Here is a 22,035-nt window from a genome sequence, read left to right as displayed (position 1 = left end):
TTAAACATGGAATATAATATCTTTTCTCCATCTTTTTCAGGAAGCTGTAACTATCCTACTATGTGTTATTTCCCTTTCCCCTTGGGAACAATTACTTTAGGTTCAGTTAGGCTATTTTTTGTTCACTCCAGGTGATACAGTATTTCTTGTCCAGTTTTGAAAGAATAAAAGATGTTCTCAGTCCCACAATGGTCAGGGCTCTTTTTTGCATTCATCTCTCTAGTTTCTTTTTCTAGGTGCTTTAAAAAATTTTTTAAATCAGAACTTCTGTAAAAAGAAATTTGATTATACGTGTGGATGTGTAGAAGGAAGCATGGCAAACACTTAAAATTGCTTTGACCCACTTATAGTTCTGTTAGCAATTGCATCAAACATAAAGTGAAATTCACAGAAACGGAAGTTAGCATTGAAGTCAAGAGCCTGAACACCTGCCTGGCTTTTATTTCCAAGGCAAGAGTAGCTGAAGTGTTAGAATTTCCTTCGGAAGATGTATGCAAAAAAGGCTTAAGACTGTTTCCCAGTTATAATTTATAGCCAAAGGCACTTGAAGTTTATAGAGTAATAAATAATCAAAACAATAAAAGACGTTTGAACTGGGTTCCTTGGTAATCTAGAGGTACCTCTGTTACTTGAAATAATCTTTTTCAGGCTTTAGTCTTGAGAAAGACTTCAAATCAACCCCCCTTTTTTCCTCATGATTTCTTTTTTCCTAATTTAATTCTTTTGTTAATGTTTCTAGTATTTTTTAAATAAGCATTTAGTGACTCTGCTGAGTTGTGTCACTTGTAGTTTTCCTTAGCACTGGGCAGTCTCCACTTGATTTTTTCACTTGTTTACTTCCTTGTTGAGCAACTAATAATAAACCATCATGATTCCAGAAAAATAGTTATCATTATTGAGATAGGTTGATTTTTGTAAGGGCTCTTTTTTTTTTTTTTGGTGGTTGTTCAGTTGACTTTGCTTTGTTTTTACCTAAATTGCCTTTTTTTAAAATTCAGTTTTATTGAGATATATTTACATATCATACAGTCATCCATGGTGTAGTCAGCTGTTCACAGTACCATCATATAGTTGTGCATTTATCACCTCAATCTATTTTTGAACATTTTCCTTATACCGGAAAGAATCAGAATAAGAATAAAAAACAAAAGTAAAAAAGAACACGCAAATCACCCCCCCATCCCACCCTATTTTTCATTTAGTTTTTGTCCCCATTTATCTACTCATCCATCCATACACTGGATAAAGGGAGTGTGATCCACAGGGTTTTCACAGTCACATTGTCACCGCTTGTAAGCTACATTATTATACAGTCGTTTTCTAGAGTCAAGACTTACTGCACTATAGTTTAGTAGTTTCAGGTATTTACTTCTAGCTATTCCAATACATTAAAATCTAAAAAGTGTTATCTATATAGTGTGTAAGAATGTCCACCAGAGTACCTTTCAACTCCATTTGAAGTCTCTCAGCCGCTGAAGCTTTATTTAATTTCATTTCACATCCCCCTTTTGGTCAAGAAGATGTTCTCAGTCCCACGATGGTCAGGGCTCTTTTTTGCATTCATCTCTCCATCCTCACTCAAGTGACTCAGACCTTTAAAAATCTGTTAATGTCAAAGAAGTCTCCCTAAGAAACATAAGAGACTGACTGACAGCAGGTATGGTAAAATTTATTACCTACTAGGTATGTTTTTGTTGGTAACTTTTGGAAGCAGAAACGTTTTTTTCTTTTTTTTAAAAAAAAAGCAAGAGTAGCCACTAAAGGTATTTCTAGTAAAAACGTTATTTCTCATCAGATGAGTAAAATTACAAATATTTTAATTTTTGTTAGTTTTGGACATTATAGAAGACTTTAATAACATTGACAATAACATTAACATTAATGTATATTTTTGGATTTCACTCAAATTCACTACAGTTTTTCATGAAAAATTATATGAATTAAGAGAGCAACTACAGCTGTTACTGCAGATCTTGATGTAATCTGTTTTTTTAAATATTCAAAAGTTATCTTTGTATCAAAAGAAATGCTGACAATTTTCTTAAGAATGTAGGCCCATTTTAATCAGTACTGGCCTCTCTTTCTCACTTTGCTGATTGTATGTATTTGTGACCCTTAGATTGTAGGGAATGGAAGTGAGCAGGAGCTGCAAAAAGAACTAGCAGATGTGCTGATGGATCCTCCTGTGGACGACCAGGTGGGGGACAAGGAGCTTGTGGAAAGGTTACAACTGGATGGTGATGGAGATGCTCCTCTTTCTAATCAACTCTCAGCTTCATCCACCATCAACCCCGTGCCATTAGTAGGGCTCCGAAAACCAGAGATGAGCCTGCCAGTGAAACCTGGACAAGGAGGTTAGGATTGCTGTATTGCTTGTATAACTGAAGATTATTGTTTTTAATATTTGAGTGCCATCTCTGAACTAGATTTGGTTCAGAGCAACCAGAAAACATTACTTATGTTCTCTGAACTGGGGGATGAGGAGTCAATACATATGCCGTTATAATTTCCCTTTACATGTATTTCATTTATACCAAAAAAAAAAAAAAAAAAGTAGTTCAGTGACACTGGGGGAATTTTTTTGTAGGTTTTTCCAGGATAGAAGGAATTTGAAGAGTATGCTGGAGAAATGGAGTGGTGACTCGTGGTGAATAGATGTTTGTTCCAGGCTTGTGTTGCACTATGAGAGTGGTTACCAAGTTGAAAGAGGTAGACGAAGGGAAAATAAAGGAGTGAGAGGCATAGTAGGGAAGGAGGAAAAGACCAATTTTAGAAGACTCATTGGGGAAAAAATAGGGTGTTGATAGTATAGATATTCACTGGGAAAGGGAAAGCAGGGGGACAGAGAGAACACAATAAAGTGGCTAAAATGATGAATAAGAAATAATTGTAGCAGTGCAAATAAAGAGACAGATCAGATATAGGATTTTTCAGAGTGGTGAAATACCAAATTTATATTTGGTCTATATCCAAATTATAAAGTCAAAATGAATTAAAAGGCAGGAAGGTGAATCAGATCCAAATCTTAGGTCACTTTTAAGGTTTGGGGCTAATGTTAGAGCAATACCTGAAAAATTTGGTGTTAGTCACAAGAGTTCTAGTATGAAATTTTTGGCTTTCATGGAACCTTTCTTCTGAGGTATGGTGTATTATCTCATTAGTACTTAATTTTAGAACGTAAATGTTACTTGTAGATTTCTACTTGCTAGTCCTATCAACAAAATATGCAAAAAAATTTATCTCAATTGTTTCTTTCAGATTCTGAAGGGTCAAGTCCTTTCACACCTGTAGCTGATGAAGACAGTGTAGTTTTCAGTAAACTTACTTACTTAGGCTGTGCCTCAGTAAATGCCCCCAGGAGTGAAGTTGAAGCCTTAAGGATGATGTCCATCTTAAGAAGCCAGTGTCAGATTTCACTAGACGTAACCCTTTCAGTGCCGAATGTATCTGAAGGAACTGTGAGGTAAGGTCAGCTCCTTAAATCAGACTTCTGACTTGTTTTGGAAAGAAGCATTAATGAACAAAAAACAATTATTTTCTTCATGTAATGGTATTTATTGAACGTTTATGTTGTTTTCCAAGAATTGTAGCCTTCGTAAAAATGGTCACTGATTTATAATAATCTTTTGTAAATATTCTCTCCAACCCTAATTATGCTCAGCACATTAAAAGTTTAAATGTTTTGGAGATAATTGAAATATGTTGTCCTGTGAGTCTATATAATAAGTTAGTTTATATTTTCCATGTTCCTCTAATACAAATACTAGTGGACACATTAATTAAATATGGAGTTTCATGCTGATTTTGGAAATGACAAAAATCTGTTGGTAAACATTAACTATTGTAGTCCAGTCCCTTAATTTTTAATATGAGGAAATTGAGTCCTACAGAAATCTCCTGAACTGACTACCTAGAACAAATAAAAATAGTTAAAAATAGCCAGTCAGATATTTATATCAACCAACTAATTGCTAATTAGCTGAATGGAGCTAACATAAAATAACTCTTTTCTGTTACAAAAGATATATGCTTATTTGAGAAAAATCAGAGAATACAAACAAGCAAAAAGTCAGGAAATACTCTCCCATTGGTAGATACGGTTAACATCTTGGTTTATTAACATTCTCTTTATGTATTTGTATATGTTTATGTCTGTATAAGTGTGTATATAACACATATATGTGTGTATAATTATACATCTTGCAGAGTCGATATTTTTAACAACAAAAGAACTATACATGCCATCCTATAGCATGATTTCTTCACTCAATTTTGTGTTGTGGCCTTCTTTCCATAATAAGAAATAAGACTAAAAATCTTAACCTATAATAGCTACATGAATGGATTGTAGATAATTAACCAATTTCCTTCATTAAACAGTTGTTACTTTTTTATGAGACAAGCACTAGTAGCATATATTAAGCAAGCTCTTAAGGCACTAGCATATAAGGGCTTTACTTATAATTTTCTTATGAATAGATATTTCTTAGCTAAATCTTTGCATATTGTTTTTATTTCCTTAGGATAAATTCCTAGAAATAGACTTATTGGGTCAAAGGTTTGTCTGTTTTTATTACTTTTGATAAATTACCGAACAGTAGAAATACTGATCCAGTTTATACTTTTATCAGTATTATGTGAGAAGAATTCTTCTGATTTCTTTTTTCCTAAACAGACTGTTAGATCCTCAGACAAACACTGAAATAGCAAACTACCCCATCTACAAAATCCTCTTCTGTGTCAGAGGGCATGACGGAACGCCTGAATGTGACTGTTTTGCTTTCACTGAAAGTCATTACAATGCAGAGCTCTTTAGAATACATGTCTTCCGGTGTGAAATACAAGAAGCTGTAAGTCCTAAAGAGAAAACTGCCTGCAAGTAAAGTTTACCAGTGCCTTCCTAGGTTGAAATGTTAATAGTATTTATTGTGCTTACTCCTAAGCCAAATTAAATTATCTAGCTAGTGTTTTACTGATTCCAGCCTTGTTGGACTTAAGTATAAAACAAAGTAAAAGTTTGGTTAAGCAGAACTTTGTTTTTGCTAAGAGTGTTAGAGCAAACAAGTTTACTGCTTTTTGATTGGGTTAGATAGGCATCGTGGTTCCAACAACAACACTTTTGCAAATCATTTGTTTGGAGCTAAACTTAAGACTATTTTTACTGCATAATTTCGTAAGTCTTTTTTCATTTGGATTTCAAGTGTGTATAACCATTTCTTTTTAAAAACCCCTTTTAGTATTGCTTGCTTTGTAGGCCTACCAATTAGATAATTACCGAAAGAAATAAGTGGGGGAAAGATGTAAACACCCTGCCCCCAATCTCCTGACAAAGCAAGACACCTAGCTTTAATAAAAGAATTTTATATTTGTGATAACAGCCTATTTATCTTGTTATTGTGACTTTAGGTAAGCCGGATACTTTATAGTTTTGCCACTGCCTTCCGCCGTTCTTCCAAGCAGACTCTACTTTCAGCTGCTGCTGCACCCCAGACTCCTGACAGTGACATCTTTACCTTTTCTGTTTCTTTAGAAATAAGAGAAGATGATGGTAAAGGTTATTTTAGGTAGGGTATCTTATTTTATTCATTTTCTTTGAATTGATATTAAAGTGATATATTATCTGTGTTGTAAGGGAAACTCTAGGTCAGATTATATAACTTTCATACTATAAAATGATTGCTTTATCGCTAGTTTTTAAACTGTAAGTGATAAAAAGAAATAGGCAAATTTGCAGAGGCAGGATTTCAAGAATTTAGAAATCCTTTCTTGTGGGGAATTTTGTCATGTTATGTTCTTTTAGTCAAACTCAAAGGAGCTGTCTGCTCATTTGAAAGTCAATTGGATTTGTAGCTGTATTTGTTATGTTGTTTTTGTTTGGTTGGTTTATTTAATAACCTAAAAAGCTTAAGACTTTCAAAATCATAGGAAGAGGAGAAATGAAATCTCTGCTGGAAGTCTAACCTTCTATATAAGGTTAGAAATAACTGGTTTTGGTTTTTAAGTAAAATGATACTTCTTTGAATGGTGGAAAGAACCCTGGAATAGAAATCAAAATTTAGGTTCCTTCATCACTACTATTAACTGTGACCTTTTCCAAGTCTCTTTATATCTCTTGACAGTAGTTTGTTTATTAAATGAGGTGGCTAGACTCTAAGGACCTTTCTAACTCTAAAATTCTGTGGTTGCAAAATGACTTGACTTTTTTTTCCTCCATAGTCAAATCACAAAATGAGTGCTTCTTGGGATCATAATCAGTGGTTTTATTTAGAAGTGTCTTTCCTTCATGACTACATCATAAAATGTATGAAATGGATCTTTATCAAAATATGAATGCTTTCTAATATTTCGCTTTTCAATTAAAAAGTACAGTGACTGGTTCATTTATTTTGCTTTTCAATTAAAAAGTACAGTGACTGGTTCATTTGTTAGGAAAACTGCTAACTCTTGATTTCCCTTCAAAGGCTTTGGATTTGTCATGCCATCTGGTGGCTAATTTAGTGTACAGTGCAACGTCAACTTTGATTAGAGCACTAAAGTGTGAGGCATTGTGCTTTCTCCTTAGATACACTTGTTTTCACAGCAACACTGAGGTAGTACTTCAGTGTGCATTCCTTTCCTGGGAAGTGGAAATTATAATCTATAAATTTATTTTTTTTCTTTCTTAAAAAACACAGTAGTTTCTTAATACTGTATTTTTTTTCTTTAACTGAAGATATTTATGTAGTTCTTGTCTGTAAATTCCAATTAAGAATAGGAAAGATTTCTAAAATCTTTAAGAAGAGAGGCACTAGGGTAACTCTTCTCCTTTCTGAGATCAGGCATATTTAAGGTAGAATGGTCACAAAAATCCCTGTTCCATTCACCCTTATACCTAGGAAATACTATTACAGAAAATCCCTGGATAGCCAGATTTGCTTTTCACCTATGTTAGGGCTTTGCTCTCTTTTCTTCATGTGGTTTCACTGAATTTGCAGTTTGCAGTAAAAAAAATAGTATTGTATTAACCTAATACAATGACAAAATTTTTGAAAAGTATATCTTCCTTTTTCATATTTGAACTTCCTGTCAAATGCAATTATATTATCCAGTAATCCTGTACATGTCTGTGAATTTATCTACAGAAATAATCATTGAGGCACCCAAAGAGTTATCAACATGAATATTCTTCTTAACACTACATATAATAACAAATTAAAAAATGGGACTACATTAAATGTTGAACATAATAGAATGATTAAAGTATGATGGTATATGTATAAGACTTACACCTATCCAAGAGATGTATGTATATGTAATTAACCACAATAAAAGATAGATTGTAGTTTTACTGTAATATAAATGCAGACAAAGTACTGTAGGAGGCAGTAATGCACCCATTTTGATTCCTGAAAAAGTATAATTCTTACATTATTACAATTAGAAGCTTGCATGTCCATTTAGCCCTTGGGAAGATGGACTTTTTCCTTTGCATGCCATTCAAAGCATGCCATTCAAACTTTTCTTTTTTCTCCCTTTAATCTACCAAGCAACCCAATGAGATAGGATGGTTGATTTATATTGTCCCTATTTTATATATAAATGCAGGGAAGTGAAACTTAGAGCTTAGTGTTTCTTACTGTATACAGTGGGAATTAAATGCTAAATTACCTCCTTGAATCTAATCATTGAGACTTTAACAGAATCATAAATATAATCTAGATACCCTGACATTCAGTGAATGTCACTTCATTCTACTTTCTGTTAATGTAACTTTTCCTTGCCCTTTAGACTCAGGACATCAGAGACATTTTATATCCATCGTTCTTGTATCAGATACTGCTATGAGATGAGATTATATTTATTTATACTTGAGCATCCATAGATCCTAGAAAACCAGTGTATCCATAAGCAGTTTAAGTTGAAAATTGAGAACGCTCTTTCTCCTCATAGGTAAAAGTTCTGTCAGCTACAACTATTTAACATTTAGTGTGCAAAAGTTTTCTTTGCAAGTGTTTGTCATTTCTAGACTACTTTGCTGAGATTCTTTGATTTTTTAACTCAGGTGTTATAAAATGTTTCTGAATATAACTGCTGATGGACTTTATATTATTTAATTTTATCTCTTCATAGCCACTTTTTAAAATGCAATTTTATTGAAATATATTCATATACCATACAGTCATCCGAAGTATACAATCAATTGTTCGCAGTATCATCACATAGTTATGCATTCAACAATTTTTTGAATATTTTCATTACTCCAAAAAATAAGAATAAAAATAAAAATAAAAGAGAACACCCAAAACATCTCATACTCCTTTTTCCACCGCTATTATTCATTTTCTTTTTGTTCCCCTTTTTTCTCCTCATTTGTCCGTACACTGGACAAAGGGAGTGTTAGCCACGAGGTTTTTTATGATCATACAATCACACTGTATAAGCTATATAGTTATACAGTCTTCAAGAATTAAAGCTGCTGGGCTGCAGTTCAACAGTTTCAGGTATTTCCTTATAATTATTCCAATACACTAAAAGCTAAAAAGAAATATTTATGTAGCACATAAGAACAACCTCCAGAATGACCTCTCAACTCATTTGAGATCTCTCAGCCATTCATACTTTATTTTGTTTGATTTTCTTTCCCTCTTTTGGTCAGGAAGGCTTTTTCAATCCCATGTTGCCAGGATGAGGCTCATTCCCGGGAGTCATGTGCCATGTTGCCAGGGAGATTTACACCCCTGGGAGTCATCACATGTAGGGGTAGTGCAGTGAGTGTACCAGTAGAGTCGGCTTAGAGAGAAACAGGCCACATCTGAGCAAAAAAAGAGGTTCTCTGGGGGTGACTCTTAGGCACTATTATAAGTAGGCTTAGCCTCTTCTTTGTAGTAACAGGCTGATAAGGGCAAGCACCAAGATCGAGGACTTGGTCTACTACAGTGATAGTCCCCAATGCTTTTGAGAAAATCAAGAATTCCCAGGGTGGGGAAGTTTAATGTTTGCACATTTTCCCCAGGTCCTCAAGTGGGCTTTGCAAATACTTTTTATTCTCTGCCCAAATTACTCTGGGATGTATCGGGATTTCACACCAACCTGTACTAATGAATCAGATCTCACTCCCTATTCAAGGTTCCATGTAATTATGATGTTTAAATAAACTGACCATACAAGTTAAATTATATAGCGTACTACAGAGAGTATAGATTTTGCACCAAATAAACATCTCTTCCTTTGGTCTCACATAGAAGTTGAGGTTTTAAAACACAGTCAGTATCATCCTTTTCCATTTAGTCTGGTTTACCTTAGTTTTAATCAAGTCTGTTTCGTTATACCTCTAATTGAAGTCTAAACTCTTTTTCAGCTTTTTAAATATTTGCTGTATGAGGTAATGCTGACATTCATAGCTGCTGAACTCTGGCTCTTGAGTCTCAGGTGTCACACAGATACCCGAAGTTACAGGAACTGATGAGCTTAGCATCTCAGAACTTAAGAGATAATCATTACAACTCATGATTTGATGTGACTGCTCTACAATCTAGGAACCTTTACCATAAGCCTTCCCCTGATAACCTATGCTCTAAGATTCAATTCTCAATGTTTGCCCATTATAGTTAGTCCAAATTAGTGAGGCATTATAATTTTTGTCTTTTTGATTCTGGCTTATTTTACTCAGCATACTGTCCTGAAGGTCCATTCACCTAGGTGCAAACGTCACAACTTCATTTCTTCTTGCTGCTGCTTGGTATTCCATTGTGTATATTCCATTTGTCAGTCGATGTACCCTCAGGCCACCTCCATCCTTTGCGAGTTGTGAATGTGGCTGCCATAAACACCAGTGAGTAATGCCCACTCATGTCCTTGCTCTTAGTTCTTCCAAGTATCTACCCTTGCAGGGTTGCATTACCATATGGCAACCCCATGGTTAGCTTCCTGTGGAACCACCAGACTGCGTTCCTGCTGAGCTGTGCCATTCTAATTCCCTACCAACCGGGAATAGGTGCATTCCTTTCTCCACATTTTCTCCAGCACTTGTATCCCTCTGTTTATTTTTTTAATAGTTTTAGTCACACATCATACAGTTTACCCTAAGTAAACAATGAATGATTCCCAGTGTAATCACATAATTAAGCATTCACCACCATAATCTATATGAGGACATTTCCATGTCTTTCCCAAAGAAAGAGGTAAAGGAGGGAAAGAAATGAAGAATGAAAGTACAAAAGATAAAAGAAAAATAAATAAAATACAATGAATAGGTCAGACAACACCACCACCACCACCACTGAGAACCCCATATCACTTGCTTATATCCCGCTCTTGTAGACATTTATCTTTGGTATATTGCCATTATTACAGTTATTGGAACATCTTACATTAACTATAGACTCTAGTTTCCATTGATTTTATTTTTCCCCCATACCATCCAGTTTTCAATATCTTGCAATGTTGGCATTCATTTGTTCTCCCTCATTTAAAAACTTTCTTGTGTTTGTATATATAATCACAATCATTGACTGCTCCAGGTTTCACTAAGTGATACAATCCCTGTCTTTATCTTCTGTCTTTCCTTCTGGTGTCATACATGCCCTTAGCCTTCCTCTTTCAACTGTACTCATACTCATCTTTGTTCAGAGTATTTCCAATATTGCACTACCATCACACTATTATGCTATCCATTCCATTTGTGGATCTATGCAGTCAGTCCTGTTGAAACTTATGTACTCCTTCAGCATCAAATGGCCGATCTCTAATCTCTGTCTCCTGATAACCTGTGTTCTCAACTCCCAAATTTTGCTCATCATTGTTACTCCATGTTAGTGAAACCATACAATATTCATCCTTTTCTTTCTGGCTAATTTCACTGAAGGTGATAGTGTCTTTTGTCTACCATTTTTTTGGATTTTACATGTTTTGTTTTTATTTTTTCCTCTTTCTGTCTTTTTTTTTAATGGCTCAAGCAATACAAGAATTTCTTTTGCTCCCATCCAACTGTATAGAGGTGAGCAACAGTGTCAGCCTGGTAGGCAGCTCTGCTCCACAAGCTCATTCGGGGACCCAGGTTCCTTCCATCTTGTCCTATATTTTACCAAGGTGGCGTGCTCATATCTATGGTCAAACTGGGTTACTGACTGTTTTGATTTGCCAAAGCTGTTGGAATGCCGTATGCTAGAAATGGGTTGGCTTTTTCAATAGGGATTTGAAGTTTAGATTACAAATTTACACTTCTAAGGCCATGAAAATGTCCAAATTAAGGTATCAAGAGGAAGATACCTTCTCTGAGGAAAGGCTGCTGGCATCCAGGGTTCCTCTGCCACATGGGAAGGCGCATGGCTATGGCTGCTGGTTTCTTCTCTCCTGGTTCTGGTTTCAGTGGCTGCCTCCAAATGTCTCTGAACATTTCTTTCTCAGCTCCTGTGGGTCCTTGCTTGTTTCTCTTGGGGCATCTCTCTCTCTTTCTCTTTTTACCTTTACAGATAGCCTTCATTTCTACACTCTTTTCCAAATCTCTATCTCCTGCCTTTACCTATCTACCTGTAGTGCTCCCTTTAGTATTTCTTAATTGAGCAGGTATCTTGTTCACAAACTCTCTCAGTATTTCTTTGTCTGAAAATATTTTAAACTCTCCTTCATTTTTGAAGGACAGTTTTGCTGGATATAGAGTTCTTGGTTGGCAGTTCTTTTCTTTCATGATCGCCTCTGTGGTTTTTCCTGAGATATCTGTACATATTCTTATTGAGCTTCCCTTGTATGTGATGAATTGCTTTTCTCTTGCTGATTTCAGAATTCTCTGTCTTGGACCTTTGATCTTCTGATTGTTAAGCATCTTGGCATAGATATATTCAGATCTATTCTGTTTGGGGTACGCTGCACTTCTTGGATCTGTAATTTTCTTTTTTTTTAATTAAATTCAGTTTTATTGAAATACATTTACACACCATACAATCATCCATGGTATACAATCCACTGTCCACAGTATGATAACATAGTTATGCGTTCATCACCACAATCTATCTCTGAACATTTTCTTTACATCAGAAAGAACCACAACAAGAATAAAAAATAAAAGTGAAAAAAGAACACCCAAATCATCCCCCTGTCCCACCCCATTTGTCCTTTAGTTTTTATCCCCATTTTTCTACTAATCCATATACTAGATAAAGGGGGTGTGATACACAAGGTCTTCACAATCACACTGTCACCCCTTGTAATCTACATTATTGTATAATTGTCTTCAGGAGTCCAGACTGCTGGGTTGGAGTTTGGTAGTTTCAGGTATTTACTTCTAGCTATTCCAATACATTAAAGCCTAAGAGGTGTTATCTATATAGTCCATAAGAATGTCCACCAGAGTGACCTCTCGACTCCATTTGAAATCTCTCAGCCACTGAAACTATTTCGTCTCATTTTGCATCCCCCTTTTGGTCAAGAAGATACTCTCAGTCCCACAATGCTGGGTCCACATTCATCCCCGGGAGTCATATTCTGCATTGCCAGGGAGATTTACACCCCTGGGAGTCGGGTCCCACATGGGGGAGGGGCAATGAGTTCACCTGTTGAGATGGCTCAGTTAGAGAGAGAGAGGGCCACATCTGAGCAACAAAGAGGTACTCAGGGGGAGACTCTTAGGCACCATTACATGCAAGTTTAGACTCTCCTTTGTGGTAATGAGCTTCATAAGGGCAAGTCCCATGCTCGAGGGCTCAGCACATCAAACCACCAGTCCCAATGTTTGTGACAACATCAACACCAGCCCAGGTGAGGATGTCCAACACATCTGCACCTTCCCCCAGATCCTCGGGGCTGGGGAGGGGGAGGCTGTAAATATATTTTTTATTATCTGCCCAAATTACTCTGGGATGTGTCACTATTTCAGTCCAGCCTATACTAACCTACCGTATCTCACTTCCTATTCAAAGTTCCATGCAATTGTGGTGTTTGAACAAATCGACTGTAGAGTTGTACCATTTAGAAAATTTAGATCCTGTACCAAATAGATATCTATTACCTTGGTCTCATATGGAAGTTGAAGTTTTAAAACCCAATCAGTTTCAACCTTTACCCTTTGGCCTGGCTTGCCCTGGTCTTAACCAGACCTGCTTCATTCATATCACTAATTGAAGTCTGGGCTCTTTTTCAGCTTTTTTTTTTTGACAGTGGCTGTATGCGCTAATACTGAGATTCATATCTGCCGAGCTCTAGCTCTGAGTTTCAGGTGTCTCAGAGATATGCATTGTTCCAGAGACCAATCAGGTTATACGCTAGGGGATCAGCATCTCAAAGTTAGAGATAGGCATTACAATTCAGGGATAGAGTTAACTGCTGTAAGAGCTTACAACCTAGGGACTATTACAATTATTATGTCCATGTTAGGCGATGTTCTAAGATTCAATTCTGAGTTTACACATTGTAGTTAGTCCATATTGGTGAGGCATCATCCCTCTCACCATGTTTTCTCCAACACTTTTACTCCTATATATATGTTTTCCTGTAACTTTATAGAGTTATATTCACATACCATACATTTATCCACAGTGTACAATCAGTTGTTCATGGTATCATCATAAAGTTGTACATTTATCACCACAATCAGTACTTGAACATACTGATTACTACAAGAAAAAAAATTTTTTTTTTTTTAGCAATAAGAAAAAAATGATAAAAAGAAAAATAACATGTCATACAATACAATATACTAGTAAGGACAGCAAATAACACTGCTACCAAGAATCCCATATTCCTCCCCTATATCCCCCTCTCATATACATTTAGCATTGGCATATTGCCTTTGTTACATTTAATGGAGGTATATTACAATGTTACTGTTGACCATAGACTCCAGTTTGCTTTGATTATGTTTTTTCCTGAATACCATCCCCTTTTCAAATTTCTACATGGTTGACATTCATTTGCTTTCCCACATGCAAAACCATTTTTTTATTTGTATATTTAGTAACAGTCATTGGCCACTCCAGTTTTTGCCACGTTATACAGTCCCAGTCTTTATCTTTACCTCTGGTGTCATACGTTCTTCTATCCCACCTCTCTCAGCTTTACTCACAGACATCTTTGTTCAGTGTACTTACAATACCGTGCTACCATCACACAGTATTATGCTATCTATTTCTGTATCTATGCAATCAATCCTAAACATTCTGTAGTCCTTCAGCATCAAATGGCTGATCTCTGCCCTCTTTCTATCTCCTGGTCGCCTATGTTGTCAGCTTTTAACTCCCAAAGTTTGTTCATTAATGTCTTTTCATATTAGTGAGACCATACAGAATCTGTCCTTTTGTTTCTGGCTAACTTCACTCAACATAATGTCCTCAAGGTTCATCCACATTATTACATCATCCATGTCTTTGTTCTGTCTTACAGCTACATAATATTCCATCATGTGTATATACCACAGTTTGTTTATCCACTTGTCCTTTGATGGACATTTGGGCTGTTTCCATCTCTTGGCAATTGTGAATAATGCTGCAATAAACATTGGTTTACAAATGTCCATTTATGTCTTAAGTTTCAGTTCCTCTGAGTATATACCCAGCAATGGAATAGCTGGGTCATATGGCAAATCTATATTTAGCTTCCTGAGGAACCTCCATACTGTCTTCCAGAGTGGTTGCACCATTCTGCATTCCCACCAACAATGAATAAGTGTGCCTCTTTCTCCACATCCTCTCCAGCACTTGTCATTTTCTGTTTTTTGGATAATGGCCATTCTGGTAGGTGTGAGATGATATCTCATTGTGGTTTTGATTTGCATTTCCTTAATAGCCAGTGAAGTTGAGCATTTTTTCATATGCTTTTGAGCCATTTGTATTTCCTCTTCAGAAAAATGTCTGTTCATGTCTTTTGCCCATTTTTTAATTGGATTGTTTGTCTTTCTGTTATTGAGATACAGGATTCCTTTATATATTCGGAATATTAAACCCTTATCTGATATGTGGTTTCCCATTTTGTAGGTTGCCTTTTTACTTTTCTGACAAAGTCCTTTGATGTACAAAAGTGTTTAATTTTGAGGAGATCCCATTTGTTTATTTGTTCTTTGGTTGTTCGTGCCTTGGGTGTGAGGTCTAAGAAACCACCTCCTATCACAAGATCTTTAAGATATTGCCCTACATTTTCTTCTAAGAGTTTTATGGTCTTGGTGCTAATGTTTAGGTCTTTGACCCACTTTGAGTTAATTTTGGTATAAGGTGTGAGATGGACATCCTCTTTCATTCTTTTGGAAATGGATATCCAGTTCTCCAAACACCATTTATTGAACAGGCTGCTGTTTCCCAGTTGCTTTGGCGTCACTGCCTTATCAAAGATCAGTTGTCCGTAGATGCGAGGGTCTACTTCTGAACACTCAGTTTGATTCCATTGATCAGTATCTCTGTCCTTATGCCAGTACCATGCTGTTTTGAGCACTGTAGCTTTGTAGTATGCTTCAAAGTCAGGTAGTGTGAGACCTCCCACTTCATTCCTCTTTCTCAAAATATTTTTGGCTATTCGGGGCACCTTACCCTTCCAAATAAATTTAGTTATGGGTTTTTCTATTTCTGTAAAGTAAGTTGTTGGGATTTGAATTGGTATTGCATTGAATCTGTAAATCATTTTAGGTAAAATTGCCATCTTAACTATATTTAGTCTTCCAATCCATGAACATGGTATGTTCTTCCATTTTTTCAGGTCTTGTTCAGTTTCTTTTAGCAGTTCCTTATAGTTTTCTATGTAAAGGTCTTTGTGTCTTTGGTTAAGTTTATTCCTAAATACTTGATTCTTTTGGTTCCTATTGTAAATGGGATTTTTTTCTTGATTTCCTCCTCTTGTTGCACATTACTTGTGTATAGGAACACTACAGATTTTTGCGTGTTGATCTTGTAGCCTGCTACTTTGCTGTATTCATTGACTGGTTCTAGTAGCTTTGCTGTAGATTTTTCTGGATTTCCTACATATAGAGTCATGTCATCTGCAAATAGTGAGAGTTTTACTTCTTCCTCTCCAATTTGGATGCCTTTTATTTCTTTTTCTTGCCTAATTGCTCTAGCTAGAACTTCCAGCACAATGTTGAATAACAATGGTGATAGTGGGCATCCCTGTCTTGTTCCTGATCTTAGAGGAAAAGCTTTCAGTCTCTCCCCATTGAGTGTGATGTTAGCTGTGGGTTTTCATATATTGCCTTTATCATATTGAAAAAGGTCCCTTCTGTGCCTATCCTTTGAAGTGTTTTCATCAGGAAAGGATGTTGAATTTTGTCAAATGCCTTTTCTGCATCAATCGAGATGATCATTTGGTTCTTCTGCTTTGATTTATTGATGTGGTGTATTATATTAATTGATTTTCTTGTGTTGAACCAGCCTTGCATACCTGGAATGAATCCCACCTGGTCGTGGTGCATAATTCTTTTAATGTGCTGCTGGATTTGGTTTGCGAGTATTTTGTTGAGGATTTTTGCGTCTATATTCATTAAAGAAATTTGTCTATAATTTTCTTTTTTTGTAGTATCTTTGTCTGGTTTTGGTATTAGGGCGATGTTGGCTTCATGGAAAGAGTTAGGTAGCTTTCCCTCTTCAATTTTTTTGAAGAGATTGAGCAGGATTGGGACTAATTCGTTCTTGAATGCTTGGTAGAATTCACATGTGAAACCATCTGGTCCTGGGCTTTTCCTTTTTGGGAGCTTTTTGATGACTGACTCAGTCTCTTTACTTGTGATTGGTTTGTTGAGGTCATCTATTTCTTCTTGAGTTAATGTTGGTTGTTTATGCTTTTCTAGAAAATTATCCATTTCATCTAAGTTGTCTAGTTTATTAGCATATAGTTGCTCATAATATCTTCTCATTATCTCCTTAATTTCTGCAGGGTCGGTAGTTATATTTCCTTTCCCATTTCTGATTGCATTTATTTGCATCTGCTCTCTCTTTTTTTTTGTTAGCCTAGCTAGTGGTCCATCGATTTTATTGATTTTCTCAAAGAACCAACTTCTGGTTTTGTTGATTCTCTCTATGGTTTTCCTGTTCTCAATTGCATTTATTTCTGCTCTAATCTTTGTTATTTCTTCCCTTCTGCTTGCTTTGGGGTTAGTTTGCTGTTCTTTCTCTAATTCCTCCAGGTGAGCAGTTAACTCTTCAATTTTTGCTCTCTCTTCTCTTTTAATATAGGCATTTAGGGCAATAAATTTCCCTCTCAGCACCGCCTTTGCTGCATCCCATAAGTTTTGATAAGTTGTGTTTTCATTGTCATTTGCCTCGAGGTATTTACTAATTTCTCTTGTAATTTCTTCCTTTACCCACTGGTTTTCTAAGAGGGTGTTGTTTAGCCTCCATATGTTTGTGAATTTTATGACCTTCTGCCTTTTATTTATTTCCAGCTTCATTTCACTGTGGTCTAAGAGAATGTTTTGTATAATATCAATATTTTTACATTTGTTGAGACTTGCTTTGTGACCCAACATGTGGTCTATCCTGGAGAATGTTCCATGAGCACTTGAGAAAAAAGTGTATCCTGCTGTTGTTGGATGTAGTATTCTATAAATGTCTGTCAAGTCTAGTACATTCATCATACAATTCATCATCTCTGTTTTAGTGATCCTCTGTCTAGATGTTCTATCCATTGATGAGAGTGGTGTATTGAAGTCTCCAACTGTTATTGTAGGGGTATCTATTTCTCCTTTCAGTGATCGCAGTGTTTGCCTCATGAATTTTGGGGCATTCTGGCTTGGTGCATAAATATTTGACTTGTCTGATATTAATATAGCTACTCCCACTTTTTTCTGGTTGTTGTTTGCATGAAATATCTTTTTCCAACCTTTCACTTTCAGTCTATGTTTGTCCTTGTGTCTAAGGTGAGTTTCTTGTAGGTAGCATATAGATGGGTCCTGTTTTTTAATCCATTCTGCCAGTCTGTGTCTTTTTATTGGGGAGTTTAATCCATTTACGTTTAGTGTTATTACTGTAAGGGCAGTACTTTCTACTACCATTTTGTTTTTTGGAATTTATATGTCATATCTTATTTTTTCCTCTCCTTTTACCTTTCCTGATAATCTTCATTTCTGCACTCTTCTCCAACTCTCTCTCTCTCCTGTCTTTTCCTATCAGCCTGTAGCACTCCCTTTAGTATTTCTTGTAGTGCCAGTCTCTTATTCACAAACTCTCTCAGTGTCTGTTTGTCTGAAAATGTTTTAATCTCTCCCTCATTTTTGAAGGAAAGTTTTGCTGGATATAGAATTCTGGGTTGGCAGTTTTTCTCTTTCAGTATCTTAAATATATCATGCCACTGTCTTCTTGCCTCCATGGTTTCTGCAGAGAAATCTGTACATAGTCTTATCGACTTTCCCTTGTATGTGATGGATCGCTTTTCTCTTGCTGCTTTCAGAATCCTCTCTTTGTCTTTGACATTGGACAATCTGACCAGTAAGTGACTTGGAGTAGGTCTATTGGGATCTATTCTATTTGGGGTACGTTGTACTTCCTGAATCTCTAATTTTCTGTCTTTTATAAGAGTTGGGAAATTTTCAGTGAATATGTCTTCTATTACTCTTTCTGCCCCTTTTCCCCTCTCTTCTCCTTCTGGGATACCCGTAACATGTATTTTTGTGAGTTTCGTGTTGTCACTCAGCTCCCTAAGACCCTGCTCATATTTTTCCATTGTTTTCACCATCTGTTCTTTTGTGTGTATGAATTCGAATGACCTGTCTTCCAGTTCACTGATCCTTTCTTCTGCCTGGTCAAATCTACTGTTGTGTCCCTCCATTGTGTTTTCCATCTCCATTGTGGCCTTCATTCCCATGAGTTCTGCCATTTGTTTTTTGAAGTTTATGAATTCTTCTTTATGGTCAGCCAGTGTCTTCTTTATATCCTTCAGCTCTTTTGCTATATCTTCCTTCATTTCATCAAATTTATTTAGCATTAGTTGCCTCCACTCCTGTGTCTCTGCTGAGCTATTAGTTTGTTCCTTTGGCTGGTCCATGCTTTCGTGTTTCCTGATATGGCTTGTTATCTTAAGTTGTCTAGGCCATCTGATTTTCTTGATTAGTTTATTTTGGAGCTTGTTTTCTATCTTTTACCTAGTGGTTTTCTTGTTGGTTGGCTTTGTTCTCTGGCTTCTGTTATTCAGTTCAACTTATTCTAGACCTCTAACTTAGGTTCTATTTAGTTGATCAGATTTTTTCCCCTCTTGTTTTTTCTGTTTCTTGCTCTGCCTCTACGTAACCTTTTTGTGAGTGGGTCTCCTCAGATATGGTCGACCCTAGTCAGATTTTCCCAGTCTAGTGAGGCCCAGGTCTCATTGGGAGGGTATGGAGTTTTCCTGAGAATGAGACTCTCCTATGAAGCCTTTAGAATTGGTGCTTTTCCTCTCCTGTCCAGCAGGTGGCACTTGCCAGCCCGCAGCTCCCCCACCAGTGTAAGCAGGTATGTACACTTTAGTTCTCCTGTTGACTCTGATCCTGTCGGGGGCGTGACTAATTGAAGGGGGAATCTGAATTCCAGCCCCTGGGGTCTGAGTTCCCAGAAAGAGGACTGCCAGTTGAGCTGGACCTCCCTCCACTCTCTCAATCCTCACAACTCCAGTTGTCTCTCAGGTGCACTATTCTGTTCTCCTCTTTGGGGCATCTCCAGGTAGATTCCTTGGTCAGCCTGAGTTGCCAAATAAAGACGGGGGTGGAGACCTTCAGTAGTGAATACAGAACTCAAAGACACTGTGGGTACTCTGTCTCCCCCCAAACCCAGCCTAGTCCCTCAACCTGGGCTTTCCAATAGAAAATAACCACATATATTACTTTCACATTTAAAAAAAAAAAAATAGAAAAGAAAAACAAGAAAAAGAAAAAAGAAAAAAAAAAAGAGTCTCTTTTAAAAGTCTTTCCCAGCCTGGAAGGTCTGTCAGTGTCAGAATAGAGCATTTAAAGATATGCTTTGGGCTATTGTCTGATAATTACTCTCCAACAGCTGCAGTTCCACCCCTGCTGGGGGCTATTGAAATGCAAAAAGATAAGGGATCAGTGAGAAGCCAGAAGGGACAAAATGTAAGGGAAAAAAAAATGGCTTTTTTGGAGTCTGGGAATGGGTGCCCGCTTTTACGTGCCCCCACTTCTTGGAGCCCAGCCCTTCTTTAGCTCCCCAGCTCCCAAAATTAGTTAATTAATTTGTTAATTAATTCTCAGTTGAGGCTGTGTTGAGCCTCCCTTCTTGCCCTCAGCAGATCGCTGTTTTTTGGTTTTTTTCTCCCCCCCCTTTCAGGGAGCCAGCAGCAAGACAGTCTGTGGTGTCTGGGTGGGGAGGGGCGGCAGACCCCTGGTCCGGGGAACTTACAATGTTCGCTGCGATCTCAGCTTTTCCTCCAATTCCAAACTTGCATCCGATGTGTGACTGGCTACTGGAGACCCGGAAAGCACTGTTTCATATAGTTCTTGGATAATTGCCAGCTGCTCTAGGGGAGAGATGAAATTCTGCTCCTCACCACTCCGCCATCTTCTGGATCTGTAATTTTATGCTTTTCCTATCCTGCCCAGCAAGTGGCGCTTGTCAGCCCACAGCTCCCTACCAGTGTAAAGAAGTGCAGTGTATTTAATTTTCAGTGGACCCTGTTCAGGCAAGGAACTGAGGGTGTCAGAAGCCAAGCTTAGGCTGTTTCTATTTCCCATTCCCCCAGGCCCTGGGGTCTGAGTTCTCTGAGGAAGGGCCACCACATGAGCTGGGTGCTCCCCTCTCTTTTCTTTGGGGAGATAAGCCCTTTAGGGAATTGTCTCCTACCTTCTACATTTGAGTTTTTCCTTTGACTATCTTAACTCCACCCTTGCCTGTGTAAGAATTGACAATTGAAATTGCCTGAGGCTTTCTCTAATGAGCTTAGAGAGAGAAAAACAAGGGAAAACATCAAGATGTCCCCTTTACAGAGCCAGTCCCTGGCCCTCCACATCACCAGAGAAGAACTGGAGTCGGTACCCAGTTCTTTGTGCCCCTTTTCTTGTTACACAGCCCTTTTCCAGTATTCTGAGCTCAGCAGTCTCCAATGCCTCTGTTTTTATTTATTTATGTCTATATTTTTTCCATCAGCCCTGCCTCCTGCTGCTGGACAAACCTCTGGGTTCCTTTCCTGTTTGCTCTGGGATTATCTGTGCTCATAACTTATATTCAGTAGTCCAAGTTTCTTAATTAGAACAAATAAGTTTTCGTGGATAAATTTAATGTTCTGGGAATCCCCAAGAATGACTATGGTTTGTTAATTTCTGGTGGGTATGGTAGGAAAAGGTTCACAGAAATGTTATCTTAGGTTGTCTGTCTTTGTTATTCCTTTGCTGGTTTATAGTCTCTATATTTTCTAGGGGTAGAGTAGGAGCATACTGGAAGTAATAGTTATTTTAGGTTAGGTATCTTTTTCTTATTCCCTTGTTTTGATTTGTTTGAAATTTTTTTTATTGTATGGTTTTTTAATTTTTTGATATAGTTAATAGTTACTTAAAAAAAAAAAGACAGTGAAAAAATATGCAGAGCCCCCCTGAGGAGCTGGGGGAAAATGCAGAGGTGTTAGGCTTTCCCACCTGGATGGTTACTGAGGTGTTCACAAACATTGAGGACTCGCAGTTTGATGTGCAGAACACTCTATCAAGGGACTTGCCTTTGGGAAGCCTGTTACTGCACAGGAGAGGCTAGGCCTGCTTATAATTGTGCCTAAGAGTCTCCCCCTGAATGCCTCTTTGTTTCTCAGATGTGGCCCTCTATCTCTAGCTAAGCCAACTTGGCAGGTGAAATCACTGCCTTCCCCTCTACATGGGATGTGACACCCAGGGGTGAAATCTCCCTGGCAACATGGAATATGACTCCTAGGGAGGAATCTAGACCTGGCATCTTGGGATGGAGAACATCTTGACCAAAAGGGGGATGTGAAATGAAAAAATAGTCTCAGTGGCTGAGAGATTCCAAAAGGAGCCAAGAGGTCACTCTGGTGGGCACTCTTATGCACAATATAGGTAACGCTTTCTAGGTTTTAATGAATTGGAATAGCTACTAGTAAATACCTGAAACTATCAATCTACAACCCAGTAGCTTGAATCCTGAAGAAGACTGTGTAACA

General features: G+C 37.2%; 1 protein-coding gene across 4 annotated transcripts in view; it reads left to right on the top strand.

Annotated features, from left to right (window-relative positions):
• RABGAP1 (RAB GTPase activating protein 1) overlaps window positions 1-22,035 on the top strand; it is a 200,635-nt gene that overhangs the window by 36,355 nt on the left and 142,245 nt on the right. For 3 of the 4 annotated variants that reach the window (XR_005210750.1, XM_037798308.1, XM_037798309.1), the window contains 4 exons: window positions 2,120-2,354; window positions 3,259-3,463; window positions 4,676-4,850; window positions 5,407-5,564. Coding sequence is in view for 3 of the 4 variants with exons in the window: in XM_037798308.1 (XP_037654236.1) it covers window positions 2,120-2,354; window positions 3,259-3,463; window positions 4,676-4,850; window positions 5,407-5,564 (773 nt within the window). In the remaining variant the exon portion in view is untranslated. Of the gene's footprint in view, window positions 1-2,119; window positions 2,355-3,258; window positions 3,464-4,675; window positions 4,851-5,406; window positions 5,565-22,035 lie in introns of those variants that run through there. The other variant, XM_037798310.1, reaches the window with a different exon arrangement.

The sequence above is a fragment of the Choloepus didactylus genome, chromosome 10 (genome assembly GCF_015220235.1).
Source record: "Choloepus didactylus isolate mChoDid1 chromosome 10, mChoDid1.pri, whole genome shotgun sequence".
NCBI lineage: Eukaryota > Metazoa > Chordata > Mammalia > Pilosa > Megalonychidae > Choloepus > Choloepus didactylus.
This window is presented reverse-complemented; position numbering and strand designations above follow the sequence as displayed.